This window comes from Rattus rattus, chromosome 16 (genome assembly GCF_011064425.1).
Source record: "Rattus rattus isolate New Zealand chromosome 16, Rrattus_CSIRO_v1, whole genome shotgun sequence".
In the NCBI taxonomy this organism is placed as follows: Eukaryota; Metazoa; Chordata; class Mammalia; order Rodentia; family Muridae; genus Rattus; species Rattus rattus.
This window is the reverse complement of record NC_046169.1, coordinates 3,379,888-3,400,100: the sequence shown is the minus strand read 5'-3', so window position 1 is coordinate 3,400,100 and position 20,213 is coordinate 3,379,888. Positions and strand designations below refer to the sequence as shown.

General features: G+C 46.4%; 1 protein-coding gene across 1 annotated transcript in view; it reads left to right on the top strand.

Annotated features, from left to right (window-relative positions):
• The window catches only part of Fry (FRY microtubule binding protein), a 237,550-nt gene that overhangs the window by 187,901 nt on the left and 29,436 nt on the right, over positions 1 to 20,213 (top strand). The window contains exons 48-53 of the mRNA XM_032886834.1: positions 691 to 870; positions 2,781 to 2,942; positions 6,634 to 6,708; positions 10,671 to 10,841; positions 18,683 to 18,880; positions 19,236 to 19,397. Coding sequence (XP_032742725.1) covers positions 691 to 870; positions 2,781 to 2,942; positions 6,634 to 6,708; positions 10,671 to 10,841; positions 18,683 to 18,880; positions 19,236 to 19,397 — 948 coding nt within the window. The remainder of the gene's footprint in view (positions 1 to 690; positions 871 to 2,780; positions 2,943 to 6,633; positions 6,709 to 10,670; positions 10,842 to 18,682; positions 18,881 to 19,235; positions 19,398 to 20,213) is intronic.

Here is a 20,213-nt window from a genome sequence, read left to right as displayed (position 1 = left end):
TTTTTATCAACATAAGGAAGCTTGCAGGCTGGAGAGACGGCTCAGCAGTTAAGAATGCTGACTGCTCTTCTAGAGGTCCTAGGTTCAATTCCCAGCAACCACATGGTGGCTCACAACCATCTGTAATGAGATCTGATGCCCTCTTCTGGTGTGTCTAAAGACAGCGACGGTGTACTTATACATAAAATAAATAGATTTTTTTTAAAATAATAATACCTTGCAATTTTTAACCAGGTCAGTGTTCTCGACAGGTGGGTCACAGCCCCTGTGGAGGGGTGAAGGGACCTTTCACAGGGCCACCTGAGGCCATCAGAAAACACAGATGTTTATATTACGACTCATAACAGTAGCATGATTACAGTTATGAAGTAGCAATGAGAATAATTTTGTTTTTTGGGGGTTACCACACATGAGGAACTGTTAAAGGACCCCAGCACTGGACAGTTTGAGAACCGCTGATTTAAGTGACTTCGACACGGACACAGCAGATCCGTATTATTAGCTTACTTCCTCGGTGTGGTTCCTTTGGCTTATAAACGCTCTCTGTATCTCACCAGTCATTCCCTTGCTACACACTTTATGTTGTTAAGCCGGTGAATTCTGACTGCTCACAAGATTATTCGGTGTGAGCATTGACTCTGAAAACATGGACTTATTAACCTTTAACCCTTGGCCGTTTCTCGCCAACAGAGCATTCACTGGAGGGAAGCGTTGAACATCTTGAAGCTGGTTGTTTCTCGGTCAGCCAGCCTGGTATTGCCTTCCTACCAGCACAGCGACCTCTCCAAGATAGAACTCCACCGGGTGTGGACCAGCGCCTCGAAGGAACTGCCGGGCAAGACCCTGGATTTCCACTTTGACATCTCAGAGGTCCTGACCCATTGTGACCTTTTCTGTGAACTGTAGCCCGAGTTTATGATGCCAGTAGCCTAGAGGGAGGAAGACATCTGAAGCCTAAATTAGGTTCTGTCCCTTTAAGAATGAGTGGGTATGGGGCTCTCAATTAAATTCTTATTAGAAATGGAAACCACAGGCTGGAGATGGCTCAGTGGGTAAGAACGCTTGCCTTCCAGGCACAAGGACTAGAGTTCAAATTCCCAGCATCCATGTAAAAAGCATGGCATAGTTAGCCATGTATGTCCATAATCCCACCACTGTAGGGTGGAAAAAGGCAGGCACCGAGAGCTCACAGGGCAGGCTAGACAAAACATGACTTTCCAGTGCAGTGAGAGACCCTGTCTCAAGGAAATAGGTGGAAAAAGAGAAAAGACTCTTCCATCCTGCATCCTGCTCTGGCTGCCACTGGGCTACATGCAGGCACACATTCCTGTCTGTGGATCACACAAACAAATGACAGAGACACAGGCAGGGGCTGGGAGGGGATGAGAGAGGGGAGGGGTGAGTAAGTGAGGGGAGAGGAGGGGATGAAGAAGGGGTGGGGAAGGGAGGAGAGGGGTGAGGAAGGGAGGGGAGGGAGAGATTGATTTCTTCATTGCCCTTTTCTGAGTTCAAGATGTGACACCTGTATCATACAGTTAGTATGAAAATGATAGTAAGATAGTCAGCAGCCATATTTAACTTTTTTCTGGGGTTTAACTTGAATTTGTTTTGATCCAAAGATGTAGAGAAAGCATTAACCAGTTAATCTAAATCCTTCAGCTCCCAGGAACCCAGACCTGCTCTAGACTGGTAGGACCCTAGGAGCTAAATACAGATGGTCCCAGTCAGTTTCTGCCACTTCAAGGATCTCCGGTTGAGACCTCGTTGGAGGCAGAATGTAAAAGGTGCTCTCCTGCCTGGCCACGTACTGTGGGAGTTCCAGAAAGTGACCTTTATGAAGTATTATTAAGAATACTTTGGCTGGGGTTGGGGATTTAGCTCAGTGGTATAGCAAGCGCAAGGCCCTGGGTTCGGTCCTCAGCTCCAGGAAAAAAAAAAAGAAAAAGAAAAAGAAACATGAAAGAATACTTTGGCCATGATCTCATCTGTTTGAATAATAATTTAGATAAAATTGTCAATAACTGAGAGTACATAAAGATTGATGACTAGAGATTGGAGAGGAGGAAATTAATTTTAATCTTTTATTAGAAGACATTATTTCAAAACTGGTATGGTGAAGGGAGCTGAATGGTAATTGCAGCACAGAGGAAACAGGAAACAGAGGCTTCAACCCAAAGCCAGCCTGGTCTAGGGAGCAAGTTCAAGCCAGGCAGACCAGAGCTACAGAGACAAACAGACAGACAGACAGACAGACAGACAAGGGGTGGCAGCGAGAAGAGCAAGAGAAGAGGGAAAGAGAATGAGTCAAGCTTGAATATCTAAAAACTGGCTTAGCCTTCTTCACTTTGCTTCAGTCTTCAGTCACTAGAGTCTAAAGCATAATTTATGAGGCTGTTGCCTTGGCTTCTTGCTGACGAGGAGAGCGGGGAGATATCTTTGTGGCTCAGAATATGGACTGAACACCCGGAAAACAAGCCAGCATGCAACACTGAGTTTTTCTGTGTCCGATCAGGTTCTAATCACCTGACCGGTTTTTTGTCTCGTCTTTTTCAAGACGAGGTTTCTCTGTGTGTAGCCCTGGCTGTCCTGGAACTCACTCTGTAGACCAGGCTGGCCTTACAGAGATCCTGCCTCTGCCTCCCGAGTGCTGGGATTAAAGGTGTGGGCCACCTCACCCAGCTTCCACACGATCGCTTTCTCATTACTTCTGCGCCGAGCAGTTCCTTGTACGGTAGAAGTGTCGAGGTGGGATCATAACCTCTGCATCATTCTTTCTCCAGACTCCGATCATTGGGAGACGGTATGATGAACTCCAGAATTCCTCCGGACGGGATGGGAAACCTAGGGCCATGGCCGTCACCCGGAGTGCGTCCTCCACCTCCTCAGGCTCTAACTCCAATGTCCTTGTTCCTGTGAGCTGGAAAAGACCCCAGTATTCTCAGGTACAGCTCCCTGCGTGAGACTAATTCACCACCACCCCAGCCACCTCGACCCCAACCCTTCCAGCAATGGGTCTCAGAGTCAACCCTTTTATCTGTGAGCAGGCCATTGGCTGTTCTGGCCTCTTCTCTCACCGGCTCTACCTCTCTTAGGACTTGCAAACAAAACCTGCTCTGGTCTCCCTTTCCCATGGCAGCCTTCCAGTGTGGAAAGCCCTTGCCCCCAATCCATGTCCTAACACCATGTCCCATAAACAGAAGCCTGGGCCGCACACTCGAGGAGCCTTCTAGACACTCTCCTCCGAGCATAAACTTTAAGCACAGTTGACATCAGCACACCAAACTTTGTGAGGAGAGCAGAAGGAACCACCAGAATTCTCTGTGTCATCACAGCCTGGGCCTGGGTACGGCCTGTGGGTAACTGTCATGGTATTGATGGCCCATGGCTGTCAGGTAAAGCTTCTGCATTGTTCTGAAGTATTTTAGTGGCATGTGCCAGACACCCACTGGAAAGTTATTTTAAGTGGAAAAGGGATTTATTACACCATCCATGTTAGTGTTGTGTAAAAGAGTCAAAGTACCTGAGGGGCTGGATTAATGGAGGTTGACTTTGGCTCATGCGTGAGGCTCTGGTTCACAGTCATTTGGCCCTGTGGCTGGGCCTGTGGCAGCACAGAGTGTCGTGATGGAACGTTAGGTTGGAGGAGGCTCATTCGTCAGCACCTAGGAAGCAAAGGGAAAGAGAAGGACCGGGAGTCCCACCCCCTCCTCCTAGAGCCCACCCCCAATAACCTGGCTTCCTCCCACTAGGCTCCACCCCCTGTGGTCCGCCATCTCCTAGTAGCACTGCAGCTGCTGACCAAGCCTTAGCGCATGGGGCTTTTGATAAAAATTGAAGATCAGGATGTTAGCAGCATTTGTCTTGGCTGTGAGCACAGCTGCAGCCCAGGGCCCAGACGTCAGGATCCAGAGCCTTGGATTCCTCTCCTTACTGCCCCACCCCTTCCCTTCCCTTCCTTCCTTCCCTTCCCTTCCCCTCCCTTCCCTTCCCTTGCCTTCCCTTGCCTTCCCTTGCCTTCCCTTTCCTTCCCTTGCCTTCCCTTGCCTTCCCTTCCCTTCCCTTCCCCTTCCCTTCCCCTTCCCCTTCCCTTCCCCTTCCCCTTCCCTTCCCTTCCCTTCCCTTCCCTTCCCAAGTTCATGACCCCTGTTTGTCCCCTTCGATAGCTCTATTCTCAGAGACACTCTAGGGAGCTATGGCAAACTCTAATGGTTCCAAATTTTTATGGTTTTGGGTCTGATGATTTCATGCTGGAGACCCGCCCTTCTCTGACATCCACAGTAGTTCTGGAAGAGGGGCTTTTGGTTAGAGTGGTTTGTTTTTATGGTGCAGTACTTACAGAAGCCAGAAGAGGGCATCAGATCCCCTGAACTGAACTTACAGATGGTTGCGATGTGGGTGCTGGGAATTGAACCCAGGTCCTCTGCAAGAGCAACAAGTGCTCTTAACTGCTGAGCCGTCTCTCCAGCCCAGAGAGGAGACCGTTCCAGGATAGAAAGCAAGCCTGGGTTATCAGAAGCAGGCTAGGTAGGTACTGGGCAAGGCCAATACTGTGTCTGCCTGCACACCATGAAGCTCAACACCGTCTCCAGGACTGGAAGCCCGGCTCAGAGCCTAGTGGCACGCTACAATGGCCGATGATCACAGTCATGGTGAGGGAAGAGATTAGAAAGTTCCGCCCTGGAGTTGGGGATTTAGCTCAGTGGTAGAGCGCTTGCCTAGCGAGCACAAGACCCTGGGTTTGGTCCCCAGCTCCGAAAAAGAAAGAAAAAAAAGTTCCTCCCCGTACCTTGTTCCAATGATTTCAGAATTAGTGAAACTAAGACCTAGGGAGATAATTATCTGAGAAATCTACCATCCTTCAGGATGAAAGCTGCAGCGAACCAAGTTCTATTAAGAAAGAAAATCTTCAGCCGGGAGTAGTGGTGCATAGCTTTAATCCCAGAGAGACAGAAGCAGGCAGATCTGTGAGTTCGGGGACAACCTGGTCTACATAATGAGTTCCAGGATGGCCCAGGTGACTGAGAGAGACCCTGGCTCAAAAAAAGGAGGAGGGGAGGAGGAAGGAGATCTCAGGGTGAATAGCACCCTCTAGAAGTTTCCATCTGTAAAAGCAAAAGCCGAAAAGGGGATTCGCAGGGTGGTTTTGTGACCGGTTCTTAAGTGCATCAACACCTCTAGGTTCACACTATCTCTTGGTTCCAGAAGAGACGCTGTACATATGAGGCTGGAAAGGAATGTTCTTGAGGAAAAACAAAGAGATTTAAATCTACTTCCTTTTTACTTTACTATGCCTTATGAGTAACTGAACGCTTTCAGTCTACAGACAGTAAGAATGTTACCTCATCGGAGACAGAGAAGTCTGGTTCTATAACAAAATAGATTTATTTCTGATGGAAGGAAAGCTAAGCCTCCCTGAAACTAAAAGTTCCCACAGACAGGACAAGATCTCAAGGGAACTCTTGGATGCTATGGGAAGGCCTAGAAGTTGATTTCCCTGAGCAAAACAGGTTTGCCCTGCACAGTTCAAACATGGAGAGGACCTTGTTTTTGGTTAACAGTCACTTGAAAATAAATACATAATATCTATTTTATTATCGTGAGCTGAAGAGATGGCTCAGCAGTTAAGAGCACCGATTGCTACAGAGGCCCTGGGTTCAGTTCCCAGGTGGTAGCTAACAACCATCTGTAACTCCAGTTTCGGGGGAATCTGATGCCCTCTTCTGGCCTCTGCAGGCATTGCACACATATGGTGCATATGCATTCATGCAGACAAAACACTCTTACTGCTAAAATAAAAAGTGTTTTAATAAATTAAATAAATAAATAAATAAATAAATAAATAAATAAATAAATAAATAAATAAGGAGGTCTGCCTCTGTGCTAAGAACATTTGTGTAGCCTGCCTTGCAGCCCTGGATTTACTCCTCAGTACCACAAGCAAATTAATTTTTCATTTTTTAAAACTCGATTCATTTATTTGATGGACTGTGCCACATTGCATACCCACCACATCACATATTCGGAGGTGACAGGAGAACTTGTGGAGTCAGTTCTCTCCTTCTACCATGTAGGTTCCGGGGATGCTGCTCAGGTAAGCCAGGATTGACAGCAGTTGTCTTTACCAGCTGAGCCATCTAGCCAGCCCTAATAGGCTCAGCTTTGCATAACTATGCTGTATGGTCTATGTCACCAGAGAGGAAGGAACCTGATCAACAAAATGCCTCAGGAAGATCAGATTACAAACAAACCCAGACGCCATTTTCTTCATTAGTCATCAGACTAATGGATCCAGCCCACTGTGGGTGGAGCCATCCCTGGGCTGGTGGTCTTGAGTTCTATAAGCAAGCCAGTAAGCAGTACCCCTCTGTGACCTCCATATCAGCTCCTGCCTCCAGGTTCCTGCCTTGCTTGGGTTTCTGTCCTGCCTTCCTCCAGTAATGGATTATGATCTGGAAATGTAAGCCAAATAAACCCTTTCCTCCCCAACTTGATTTTAGTCATGCCGTTTCCCAGAAGCAATAAAAAAAATCCTAGCTAAAGCAACCACCATTCACTTTCGGTGGCCAGAACCTGTATGTCTGAGGGCAGATTTGCACAGAATGAAAACCCTCCCTGTGCTTTCTCGTTTTCCAGAAAAGAACAAAAGAGAAGCTGGTGCACGTCCTCTCTCTGTGCGGCCAGGAAGTCGGACTAAGCAAAAACCCGTCTGTAAGTTCTCTCCCGCACCACGGTTATTTTGGCATCGTATTGCTTTTGCCTTTGGTCTTTTCTGTCACTGATGGTGAAGATTCTAGTATGACTGACACGTCTGATAGGCGCCATCTGCATTCAGCACCTTCTCACACCGTTATCCCAGAGACAAGGAAGACTTCCCTGCTGTTTGCCTTCAGAAACAGCTGTGTTCAGACCTTTATTATCTTTGCAAACATGCCCAGACTGTATTACCACATACGCGATAGTGTCCGTCACACTGCCATCCAGGACCAGCATTCCTCTCAGTCCTCGTGGATACAGTTTTGCTCACCGCACACTCATCCTATTAAGGAATCACCATTTTGCTTACCTAAAATAACACGCAAATAATCATGTATCGGCTGAAGTTTGCTCACAATGTGACATCTGCTCACCACTCACGGCACAGTAGCAAAACAATAAAACGTTACACAGATCTATCAAAATGGTGCTGTGTAAGTTTCCACTGGTGTTACAGGTGGAAAAGAAAATGTCCTCAAGGTTTTAGAGGGACAGATAGATGACTGCCAGAAAGCAAATTTCTGAAATAGAAAATTCAAATTATGTATGGTGAGCATATTCTTAGAGGGCCTGGAAATGTGTCTCTGTGTGTGTGTGTGTGTGTGTGTGTGTGTGTGTGTATGCATGTGTGGTGTGTGCATGTGAGCATGCATTTATTTTTTTTTTCCTTTTTTTTTTTTTTTTTTTTTTGGAGCTGGGGACCAACCCAGGGCCTTACACTTGCTAGGCAAGCGCTCTACCACTGAGCTAAATCCCCAACCCCTTGAGCATGCATTTATGTGTGTGCATGTGTGCATGTGTGTCTGTGTGAGTGCGTGTGCGTGTGTGTGTGTGTGTGTATGTGTATGCATGTATTGTGTGCATGTGTGTGTAGATTATGGTATCTTTATGCTTAAGTTTAAAAGGAAATAGGGAACTGAGAAATTTAGAATCATCAAGCACATTTCTCTGCGGAGCTGTTTTAATGCCCCAGACTATGTCTATTCCATACGAGCAGGTGAGACATTGGAGACCCATGAAAACGTGCCAGCCTGCCAACGGATTTTTCCCTCAGCTGGGAAAGGGTTTCTGTTTAAGTTACCTTTGTAGTGTGACTTTGTTATCAGAGGGCTGCTCTGGTGGCTTTGTTCCATGCAGCATGGCCCGCAGTGGAGAGAAACCATTTTTGAATGGCTGACCAGGGCCGTTTCATACTGCTGTTGGGAGCAGCTAAATCCACACAGGCACGCTTCCGTATACTTTCAGGCCATGATGTTTGCCTGGAGTGCATGGCAGTCATTTAAGCAGCACTCACCAGGAAAGGTGCCTCCGTGGAGGTAATCGGACCAGGCCGATGGCTCTACCACCCTCCACTTTATTGTGTCTGGCACACTCCTCGCGGTCCATGTGTACGTCACATCACATGGCAAACGGGAAGCGTTCCCTATCTGCAGCACCCAGGAACGGGCGCTTCCAGCCTCAGCGGATTTTAGATTGGGGTGGATTGGGGTAGACGTGACCCAGTGATCACGCCTCAAAATCTAGACTTCTCTAAAATCTGCAAACATGGAAATTTCATCTTTCCAAGTTTCAGTTTTGCCAGTGGGGGGTGGTGGCAGCTCATGCCTTTAATCCCAGCACTGGGGAGGCGGAGGCAGATGGATTCTGTAAGTTCCAGGCCAGCCTACTCTAGAGCATGAGTTCCAAAACAGCCAGGGCTACACAAAGAGAAACCCTGTGTGTGTGTGGTGGAGGGATGGGGGGCAGAAGGGGTTTGCAGATGAAAGCCAGATGTGGTGGCACATGCCTTTAATCCCAGCACGTGGGAGGCAAAGGCGGGAGGATCTCTGTGAGTTTAAGGCCAACCTGGTCTGCATAATGACTTCCAGGAGAGCTAGAATTATAAAGAAAAACCCTGTCTTGGTAAGTTATTTAATAATGAAAGTTGAGATTTAAAACATTTTAAGATTTGGGGTTTTCATATCTGAGATGCCCAATCTGTGCCATCCACAACACAGGGCTCTCTTTATACACTAGAAAAAGGAAAAAAGGTGAAATGTTCACACTCATTCATTCTTTTTACCTTAGAAAGATATTTGTTATATTTCTGTTCTTATAATATCTTGCCCACTTTAAAGGATCAAGAGAACATTATAATGGTTATGTAAAGTGTCAACACAGACTATAGCTCTCCCCTCAAAAGAGTTAAGACAGCTTCTATTTAAGCCTTTGAGCCACATTTTAGTGGCCATGGGAACACAGATTCAAGTTTACCTGACTGATGTGTCCACCATGGAATGTTTCCTAGTGAGAACTTAGGACATTTATCAGATGCATTGTGGGAGACTGAAGGCAGGTATGTGACCAACCCCAAAAGGGGAAATCCCTTCTGCTGGATTCTTACCTTGGATTAGTAGCAGCCAGAGGCCTGCTAAGAATATATTCCAAATGTTTGACTTATTAATCAAATAGGTGTTAGATCAGACTCAAGGGTGAACAAAGAATGGGCATTAGGAGGACTAAAAATAGCCAGGCTGTGGCGGCTCACACCTTTAATCCTAGCACTCGGGAGACAGAAGCTGGTGGATCTCCGTATTTGAGGCCAGCCTGGTCTATAGAGCTAGTCCCAAGACAACCAGGTCTACAGAGAGAAACTCTCTTCCAAAAAACAAAACAAAACAAAACAAAACAAAACACAAGAAAAACAATAACAACAAAGACTAAAAGAACTCCAAGATGATTTTAGGTCTGGATCGGCACCATTCCAACTCTCCACAATAACGAGGTTCTGATTGTTTTATTCGCCATTGTGGTGTCTTCACCCCTAGCCCCGGGGACTTTAGTTCACAACAGAAAGCTTTTAGTTTCATATCTATATTCAATAGAGACTGACTACTGAAACCTTTGCTGTTTATTGGTTCTTCAGAGTTCTATTAAGTCGGGCATGGCAGCTTATGCTGTAAACCCCAGGAGGCTGAGGCCACAGTGAGTCCAGGGCAGCCTGCAAGACAGAATGAGACCTTCTTCTTCCCCAAAACAAAAACAGACCCCACCAACCATCGTTTGAAGGCCTAGTGAAAGGTCTCAGTAGCGGGGTGTGGGACACCCAGCGCTTGGTGTTTATGCCTTCCTTTCCTTTCTGATCTTTCTGGGTTTTGAACCCAGACACTCTATGATGCCAGTGCCCCGCCGCTGAGCCTGTGTAATCCCAGCACTTGGGAGGCAGAGGCCAGCTTATCTCTGAGTTTATGGACACCCTCCTCTCCACAGAGCATTCCAGCCAACTGGAACACCCAGGGAGACCCGTCTCAAAAAGTCAACTAATTCATTAATTAAAAATAGAATGTCTAAGTAAAAAGAACCTAAGCATAAAAATTTGGCTTCTCTTTATTAATCCTTCCCAATTCCTGGTTTGTCTTTCAAAGGGTTAAATCCTTTGCTCCTGTGGTTATCTTTCCAATGTATCTTGACGTCATCCTTTGAATATTATTTATCTACATTTGACCTGCGAAGGTATATGATTTCTAACCTCAGTCGGCGCAAGAAGAGTGGAAAATTTTAGCTGCTCCAGTTTGTCTGTGAACACATGCTTAATTGTTTTACACACACACCACACACACACACACACACACACACACACACACACACACACACACACACACACACGGTAAGTAGTGTCCCACCATCCCCACTAAGAGATAGCGAGCCGCTTTCAACTCCAGCATGCTTTTGTAGTGTGTGAACTCCAGTGTTTGCAGCGAGTTTAATCCAAAGGCACCTGTCCAACATAAATAATAAGAGAACATTCTAAAAATACCCACTTAAGGAATTAGGTGTGTACTGGAGACACAGTCGTCCAGGGAACCAATGGCCATCAGTCACTGCACAAACAACAGAGGACTGTGAGATTCTCAAAAGAGACTTCTTTTGATCCCTAGGTGATTTTTTCCTCGTGTGGAGACCTGGATCTGCCGGAGCATCAGACGAGCCTGGTGTCCTCCGAGGACGGCACCCGGGAGCAGGAGAACATGGATGACGCCAACAGCGAGCAGCAGTTCAGGGTCTTCAGGGATTTCGACTTCCTGGACGTGGAACTGGAGGACGGGGAGGTACGGTGTCTCCTCTGTCACAGTCAAACGCTCGCTTGCCTTGTCTAACGAAACAGTGTTGCTCTCTCCGCTGCTGACCACTGGCCTGTCTAACGAAACAATGTTGCTTTCTCCGCTGACCACTTTCTGTAGCAACTTCTCTAGTTAGGCGTTTTGAATCAAGTTCTGCAAAGAATAGCTGCTTCACTGTTGCACAGATCACCCCGCCCTTCCTGTCTGAGCCCAAAGCAAAAGTTGCCAACTTATTTCTAAATGGCAGAGATGTGAATCGTAATGACTACACAGACTGTGTGTGTAGTCTGAGGGAGAATTTTTTTTTTTTAATCACAGGAACGCATCATTTCTAAGCCTGTTCACTGGGAACTGGGCAAAATATGCTAACAATTTCATTTCTAACGTAAAGTTGATGTGATTCAGTCACTTCAAAGCTCGGGTTGCCACCCCATGAGATCAGAGCCCTCGGGCTCCCGCATTCCTGTGCCGTGTTTAATGAAATCATTAGTGCTTAGAATGGACTATAAAACGTGGGACAGAGACCTGCTGTCTTACCCCTGCTTCAGGGCTGGTTGGTGGTCGGCATTCCAGACATCTGGGGCAGCCGAATTCAAGTCATGGCAGGCGTGTGCAGATCAGTCTGTTTAGAATGGCAAGAATGAGACCCGTTTTTGCTCTCTGTGGGCCTGGGAGGAGGGAGAAAACCATCTGCCATTGTACAGCTCAGGGCATGTTGCCTGGGAGAGGCAGTGCCTTCCCTCCAGGGAATGAAAACCCAAGATTGTCTCTTCTAATGCTGCCTTGGTCAATGCCCATTTAACGGAATGCGCTCTCCCTTCCAGCTGCAGTCCTTATAGTTAAAGGCCCAAAGCGAAAGTTGATTATAGCCTGCCGTAGGTAGACGCCTCCTAACCGTAACTGAGATCTGATGGGAAAATGACAGTCTGAGTGGCTGACAGAAGGAATGTGACTTCTGGTAAACCCACTCACTCATGTCTAGTTGAGGCCCAAAGTGCTGGCTTCTGTTGTCCACCCAGGGCCATGTTTGCCCCGTGTCTGTCCAAGCTGAAGAGATGAGAGCACTCAGCACATTGGGTAACCCCAAACCTAAGAGTGACAAAGCACTGGCTGAGGCTCGCCCTGTTGGTCAGTGGTAGAGCATTTGCCTACTATACTCAAGACCCTGGGGTTGTATCTCCATTGCTACCTCCCCACCCCGCCCCCACAGAAGATAGTAAGAGAAAGAAGTACTTCCCCATATTGTGATAGTCACCTCAGCACCGGGGAGGCAGAGACCGGCTGACCTCTGAGTTCGAGGTCAGCCCGGTGTTCCGGGACAGCCAGGGCTGCATAGTAAGACCCTGTCTCAAGAAACGAAAAAGAAAAAAAAAGTACTGACCCCCAAGGCAAGCTTCAAATGAACACCTGCCTAATTTTCCTCTTAAATTGTTCTTAAACCTATTAAGAGGATTGCAGGGGGTTCTGCTAACCACAGTTAGTGACCAAGAAGGAATTCACTAAATGCAGCGACCAAGCTATTCTTAGGTTAGGGTTCAAGGACAGCACCCTCTGCTTTCTAGACATTAAAGGCATCCTTCTGTCTCCGCTCCAGGACAGTGTTACACAGAGTGGCCTGGAAGGCAATCAGACATAATTCCAGAACTGCTGGCTCAGTGGCAGAATATTTGTCTAACAAATCTAACAGGCTTGACTACCTGACTATCTCAGCCCCGAGAAAAACAAAACAAACAAACAAACAAAACTGATTTTTCCAGGGACAGTAAATGATAAATACCAGAACCTGTCTGTCGTTAGCCAACAGCAACTGACAACTGAAGATCACCTCAGGGACTTTATCATCTAAGGTTGAGATGTTAGAGAGCTGGAGAGGTGGCTCAGCAGGTAACAGCACCAACCTCCCTTCTTAAAGACCTGGGTCGGGTTCCCAGCACCCACCTGGTGGCTCAAAGCCATCTGTGACTCCAGTTCCCAGGGATAGGGCGCCCTCTTCTGGCTTCTGCGGGCACTGCATGTGAATGGTGTACACAGATCCATGCAGGCAAAGCACTCCATACACAAAAAAAGAAATCAGTACTCTCAAAGATTAATATTTGTATAAGGAGCTCAAGAAAATAAGAAAAATTAATCTAAGCAAAGTAGTGAAAAGAGCAAACACTTATAATCTCAGGGACTCGAAGGCAGGTGGCTCAAGAGCCCCAGAGTTCAAAATTAGCCTCATCAACACAGATAACCGCTGTTTCAGAAATAAAGAAGAAACCCCATTGAGGATGCTTTGCAGTTCTGAACTAAACTAAAACAGGAGACACTGAGAGGCCGAGAGCACAGTAGCATGGAAACATTTGAACTTGAGTCATCGTGAATGTCAGGTCTGCCCCTTGGGCCCGTGGGTATAATCAAAACTTCCAGGGCCGGAGAGATGGCTCAGAGGTTAAGAGCGCTGACTGCTCTTCCAGAGGTCCTGAGTTCATTCCCAGCAACCACATGGTGGCTCACAACCACCTGTAATGGGATCCAATGCCCTCTTTTGGTGGGTCTGAAGACAGCCACAGTGTTCTCATATGCATTGAATAAAAAATACGTCTTTAAAAAAAAAAAAACTTCCTGTGGACCTAGCATGAGGGGTCAAATGCAGGCCACATGGCACAGTGTCGTGCATGCAGCTGGCATTCTCTCTGCTAGTCACTGGATAATCCCATCAGTGGCCAATAGCTCGTGTTGAAACCAGTGATATAAGCATACTCTGGCTTCTTTGTCAAAACATGGCTGCCGAAACAGAAACAAAGGAACAAGCAAAATCCCAAGTTAATTTTGGAATCAGAATAAAACCTTCATCCCAGCTTTTGCCCTCAGAGGCTGCAGGCTCTTTTAAAGGGGCTGTGTCCCTGTGCTGTTCATCTCCCATTTTCCCTGAACAGATCAGGACCGTACTTTTAGCTTCGTAAGTGGGATCGACTGATGCCCCTTTCTGGCCTTCTTTTCTCCCCCGGGGACATTTAAACATTTCCTCACAAACAGGTATTCAGACATTCTAAGTAAACAGGCGTTAAGGAGAAACAATGTTGTCCCGAAGTTGGAAGTTGCTTCTGCGAGTGCTCATGACATCACTTCAGCCAGGAAGCCGGAAAGGCATGCAGGAGCTCTGAGGGTGAATAGTGAGTGATTTTTCTCCTTTGGCGCTCAGGCATACTTTTCCTTCGTTTGTAAGAGTTGTGTCTACTGAGGAATATATTGCTAACACTGTTACTTGTTGTGTGGAAACTAAAGTGCACTAAAGTGTTTCATACAATCATTTTAAATAGACCTTTTGTTTGTTTTTCTGTCCATTCAAACTGCTCCCCAGGAACTTCAGGTAAGACACTGTTACTCGTACTTGATCCTGGCGCTCAGGGAGGTGCACTGTATCATTGTATCTCGTATCTATAACAACCAGAGCGCTTACCCTCCCCTCCAGCACGTCTGCCTACCTGTGTGTCGACTTCTACCTAAGTATGTGATAGAAGAGGGGTTTTGGAGGGGAGGGGTTTGTTTGTTGTTTTTGATTTGGTTTGGTTTTTGCCCTCCCCCCACCCCTTGGCTGCTTTAGTATGGAAATATCTTCTAAAATATAAAAGTGCTTTATTACCCTTAGTTCTGGACGTTGCATGGTTGCATCTCTTGAGAGGAGACGGGTCTTTGAATAGGATCTGTGGGTAGGCACCCTACTGTCTCTTCTGTCTGACTTTTACTCTGTCGACTGTGAAATCAGGCTGAGGATGTACCTAAGTGGTACAATGTCTACTTAGCAGGGATGGCGCCCCGAGTTCCAGCCCCAGCACTACTGGAAAAACAAAAATCAAAAACAAACAAACAAAACGAAACTAAAAAGAAACACTTCCTTTTCTAAGAAGCAGAAGCTATCTCTATGTCTGGCAACTAGATAAATTAGTGTTTGGCAAAAAGCACGCACGGCTGATAATGGTGATGTCTGGTCCCTGGCCTATCTCAGTACAGGCAAGCGACCCATGACCCTGCCACTTAGGACTCACTTAAGTAGTTTTATTTGGAAAAATGTATTTGATGTTTTTTGAGGGGTTTTTTGGGGGGGAGGGGAGAGTGTTTTGGGGGTTTTTGTTTTTTGTTTTTTTTTTTTTTTGGCTAGGGATAGAGCTCAATAGGAAAGTGTTTTCTTACCATGCACAAAGACCTGGTTCAATCCCTGGCACTCTAGTATAAATTGGTACAAATTGGGATCTGGTGAGCAGCAGAATAAATGGCTCCAACTGAGTGTATTTTGTGCCATGCTGAGAAGGCTGGGCTCGGAGCTGGAGAGGTGCTCAGTGCTTAACAGCGCTAGCTGCTCTTACAGGGACCCACGTTCAGTTCCTAGCATCTACAGGGCAGTTCACAAACATCTCTCACTCCAGTTCCTGGAGATCTAACCCCCTTTTCTGGCCCGCACTGGCATAGCACACACATGGCACACAGGCATACATGCAGACAGAACATTCATACATGCAAAGTAATAATTTTTTTAAAAAGACATCTGGGCTGACTTTTGCGCACTATAGACTTTTGCTGTGTATGCTAGAAACTGAACCCAAGAACCATTAACAACAGTGAGCACACATTCTACCTCCTAGCTACACCATAGTCCTTCCACTGTGGACATTAGCCAGGGCTAGACCCTCAGCCACTACAAGGGAAACAATTTCCGCAGCTTTCGCCTCCTCTATGGAGACAGATGTTAACCGTGTCTCCAGTTCTGATGCCCAGGGGGTTCGGTTTCCCCCACATCGCGAGCACCTGTGCCCAGTGGAGCAGCCTCTTACCTGGGATCCCGTTGGGATGCCTCAGGCTCGAATCATGGAGGAGCCCTCCAGAGCTGTGGCTTTCGGGCGCCTGCCCGACCTCATCTGTTCATTTGGCACAGAGAAATTTACAGATTCTCACATCCTTGTTCCTGTTTATTTCCCTCCCCACCCCCTCCTTTTGGCTTTTGTTTGTTTGTTTTCTTTTTTACAAATTACATTTCTCCTTTCTTTCAAGATCTTTTGGTCTTATACTTTTTTTTTTTTTCATATTCCCACTACAGTAGTTACATCAAGCCCTCAACCAAGGAATTAATTGTACCCACCAGGAAGAAACCCGAATTATTTAGTAGTAATTTCTTTCTTTTTTTTAAAGATTTATTTACTTACTTTATGTATATGAGTATACTGTAGCTGTCAGATACACCAGAAGAGGACATCAGATCGCATTACAGATGGTTGTGAGCCACCATGTGGTTGCTGGGAATTGAACTCAGGACCTCTGGAAGAGCAGTCAGTGCTCTTAACCACTGAGCCATCTTTCCAGCCCATAGTAGTAATTTCTCACAGTCATCTGAGGCAAACAGGTACAGGTTGAGTTTCCTTACACAGAATGCTTGGGACTAGAAGTGTTTCAGATTTGAGGAGTTTTATTTATTTTGTAATATTTGCATACACATAATATACACAGTTTCTTGGGGAAGAGCCTCATATCGAAATGCTAAATTCGCTTTTATTTCCTCTGCCTGATGGTAATTTCATTCAGCATTTAGGGGTCCTGGGTTTTGCCTGTGACCTCTATCATGGAATTTTCCACTTGGGAACTCTATGATGGTGCTCAAGAACAATTGGTATTTTGGAACACTTCAAATTAGGGAAGCCCAACCCATGCAGCGTGAGTACAGACCCAGGTTCAGTTCCCCAGCATCCCAGCAGCTCACAGCCGTCTGTAACTTTAATTTCAGGGGATCTGATTCCCTCCGCTGGCTTCTGTGGGCACTGCATGCTCATAGTACACCTACATGCACACCGGCACACACGTAAAATAAAATAAATAAATTCTTGAAAACACCGTAACAGGACAAATGGGAGTAACCGTTTCTATATCTGCAGTGAAGTCTTACTATTGCCTTCTTCCACAAATAGTCAACCTCAGACAGGCTGCCAACACCTGCTAGAGGTGAGGTCTGTGACACCGAGGACTGGTCCACCCAAACCCACCCTAGCTAAAACCAGGAACCAGAGGAGGAAAAATAAGCCTCCCGCTCACTGCCTCGGATGCTCGCCCATGGGCCTTGGACTATTGTGCTGCTCGCCGACCTCCCCTCAGAGGCATAGCTTTACCTCAGGAACCATTAGGCCTTGCTTCAAATGACTGTCAAATGAGACAGAGTGCTGGGTCTTACCCAGATGATGTCTTGTTTATCATCAGAGTGTGCCTCAGTTAGGGTTTCAATAGCTGCCATGACCGAAACAGTGAACTGAGGAGGGAAGGGTTTATTTGGTGTACATACTGCTGTTCATCATTGAAGGAAGTCAGGACAGGAACTCACACAGGCAGGATCCTGGAGGCAGAGCTGATGCAGAGGCCATGGAGGGATGCTGCTTACTGGCTTGCTCCCCGTGGTTTGCTCGGCCAAGAACCCCAAGAATACCATCTCAGGGGTAGCACCACCCACCATGGGCTGGGCCCTCCCTATTGATCACCAATTGAGAAACAGCCACAGAGCTGGATCTCATGAAGGCATTTCCTCAACTGAGGTTCCTTCCTCTGGGATGACTCCAGCTTGTGTCAAGTTGACACACTCATTCAGTCAGTACAGTGTAGATATCTTCCTTTATGCCTGCCTCAGGAGACAGAAAACCAAACCCCACATTCATTTCTGCAGGAAAAAAAAAAGTTATATCAGCCAAATAGACTTATTTAATGCCTGGTGCTTTGTAGAGAAGATGTGAGATACAACTCCAGGAGTTAAAACTTCCTTGGCCGATTAGGCCAGTTCTCACTGAATCAGAATGGGTAACTCAGAAGGACATCTTCAGTGAAATCGAACCACTTCCCAGCTTGGGACAATTTAAAGATGAGCCTTAAGCAACAGCCAAGATGTGGCTTCCGATTAGTGCATGGCCCCTCAAACTTTATACAGCTCTCACAGCCTTTAACTCTGCAGTTTTTTCCCCCTGTGGAATCTGCTGTGGCAAAGCAGTCTGGGATGTTTACCTAACGAGCTTCTACTTAACAGCCAAGGAATTCTGGAATGTGCTGTGAGCATACTTGTTTCTCCTCCCCGTGCTCTAACTAATTAGAGGCTGGCAGGGCGAGGAGGTGTATGCTAATTTTAAAGTTATTTTAGTATTCATAATCTCCCTCTCTTCCTCCTCCTCCTCCTCCTCCTCCTCCTCCTCCTCCTCTTCCTCCTCTTCTTCCTTCTTCCTTCTTCCTTCTTCCTTCTTCTTTCTTCTTCTGACAGATTTTTGAAAACACAAAATTTTCTAGGGTTTCCCAAAATCAGCTTTAAGAAATATGTATCTCCTGCCGGGTGCGATGGTGCATGCCTTTAATCCCAACACTTGGGAGAAAGAGGAAGAGAGGGAAGGAGAGACAAAGACAGAGACAGATACAGATGGAGCTCTGTGAGCTGGAGGGTAGCCTGGACTACAAAGTGAGTTCCAAGGCTATACAATGAAACCTTGTTTCAAAAAAAAAAAACCCCATATATACACATATGTATACATATATATAATATACACATACACTATATATACATATATATATGTATATATATATATATATATATATACACACACACACACACACACATGTCTCTTTGATGTGTGCCTTCACTTCTACTTGTGCGGTGACACGCATTAGCAGAAAAGCTTTGCTTTTTTTTTTTTTTTGTCTCCTCTCATTGGTAAACCGAGGTCTGAGCATCACAGCAGATGAGGAAGGGCTTGAGAGTTGATGGTGACCGCGCTTGTTTCTAAGCTGGGACTGACCGACAGTGTCATGAAAAGCGGATTGTGGTGTGATTTCAGGGGGAGAGTATGGACAACTTCAACTGGGGAGTGCGCAGGCGCTCCCTGGACAGCCTGGACAAGTGCGACATGCAGACCCTGGAGGAGCGCCAGCTCTCTAGAAGCACTCCCAGCCTCAACAAGATGAGCCACGAGGATTCAGATGAGTCATCGGAGGAGGACCTCACAGCCAGCCAGATCCTGGAACATTCAGACCTCGTAAGTAGGCTCTCCCACTGGAGAGCCGGGAAGCCTTGGGCTTGGTTTTGTCTTTTGAGTTAATCCAGGAGTTCTGTTTCCTGCTAAATAAACTCTATGGCTGCTGGACTGAAATCTGAACGCTCGGGTGGAGTCTCAGTGACCTCTTCTCTGTAGGTCGTGGTACGTGGTACGCAGTTGGTGCCCTAAGGCCAGATTCACAGGGGGCTGGCCCTCTGCTGTGTTAATATGCTAACAACCTGTGGCGTACAGAACTTGGAAAAGTGGTGTCTGTCAACCAACCACTGGGGGGCGACGGTGTGTTCCCCTGACAGGAAGCTCCTGTTATGGTCTCTTTGCTTTGCCTTCCAAACAGATCATGAATCTCTCCCCCTCCGAGGAGGCCAATCCTATGGAGCTGCTGACCAGCGCCTGCGACTCCACCCCGGCAGACCCTCATCCCTTCAATGCCAGGATAACAAACTTCGAGGCCTCTTTGCCTGATATCAATAATCTGCAGATTTCAGAGGGGTCAAAGGTGAAGAGATTTGTGGAATTTTTATTATAGTCCGAGGGGCTTTACGCCTCTGCTTCGAAATGGCTGAAGCTCCTGCCCATTCCCACGCTTTGAAGTTGATTTACGCTCACAGACTTGAGCAGACCTCCCTTTGGTTGAGAGATTTTGCCTGAGGTCTTTGTAAGAGGAAATCCTTGACTACTGGCTGCAGAGGAAAGCGGTGGAGAGACTGTTGTGGTGGCGAGAGTGTGGTGGCTTTTCAGAAACAATTCTCTAAGTGAGGCGTAGGAGTATTCGCCCACGGTGGGGGGGTGGGGTGGATTTTTCCCTGCGTAAGAACCATTACACAATTTGCTCATTGATTCGATAGGAATATTTAATGTCGAGCACACAGAATTATGCCAGACTTTCATAAAACTCTCCTAGCTAAAGGTTGGCTTTGAGACAAAAAAAAAAAAACAAAAAAAAAAACAACCAAACTTGTAGACATTTCATTTTTTTTTTAATCAAAATCCACAGAAAATACCCTGCCCATAAAGCATTCATTCGCATGCTGTAACCACACATAGGACCTTTAGTGTAGAATTTTATTTATTTATACTAGAGATATCAAAAAAAGTCTGGTATCTACTGGAATGGAATTAATCATTCCTGATCCTGATTTTGGCTACAGTTTTACAACTTTGAAAGAGGAAAAAATGTTTTGTGTGTGTGTGTGTGTGTGTGAGAGAGAGAGAGAGAGAGAGAGAGAGAGAGAGAGAGAGAGAGAGAGAGAGAGAGAGGGGGGAGGAGATACTGCTAAAGGAAAACTATAACATTTTCTACATCATTTTACAA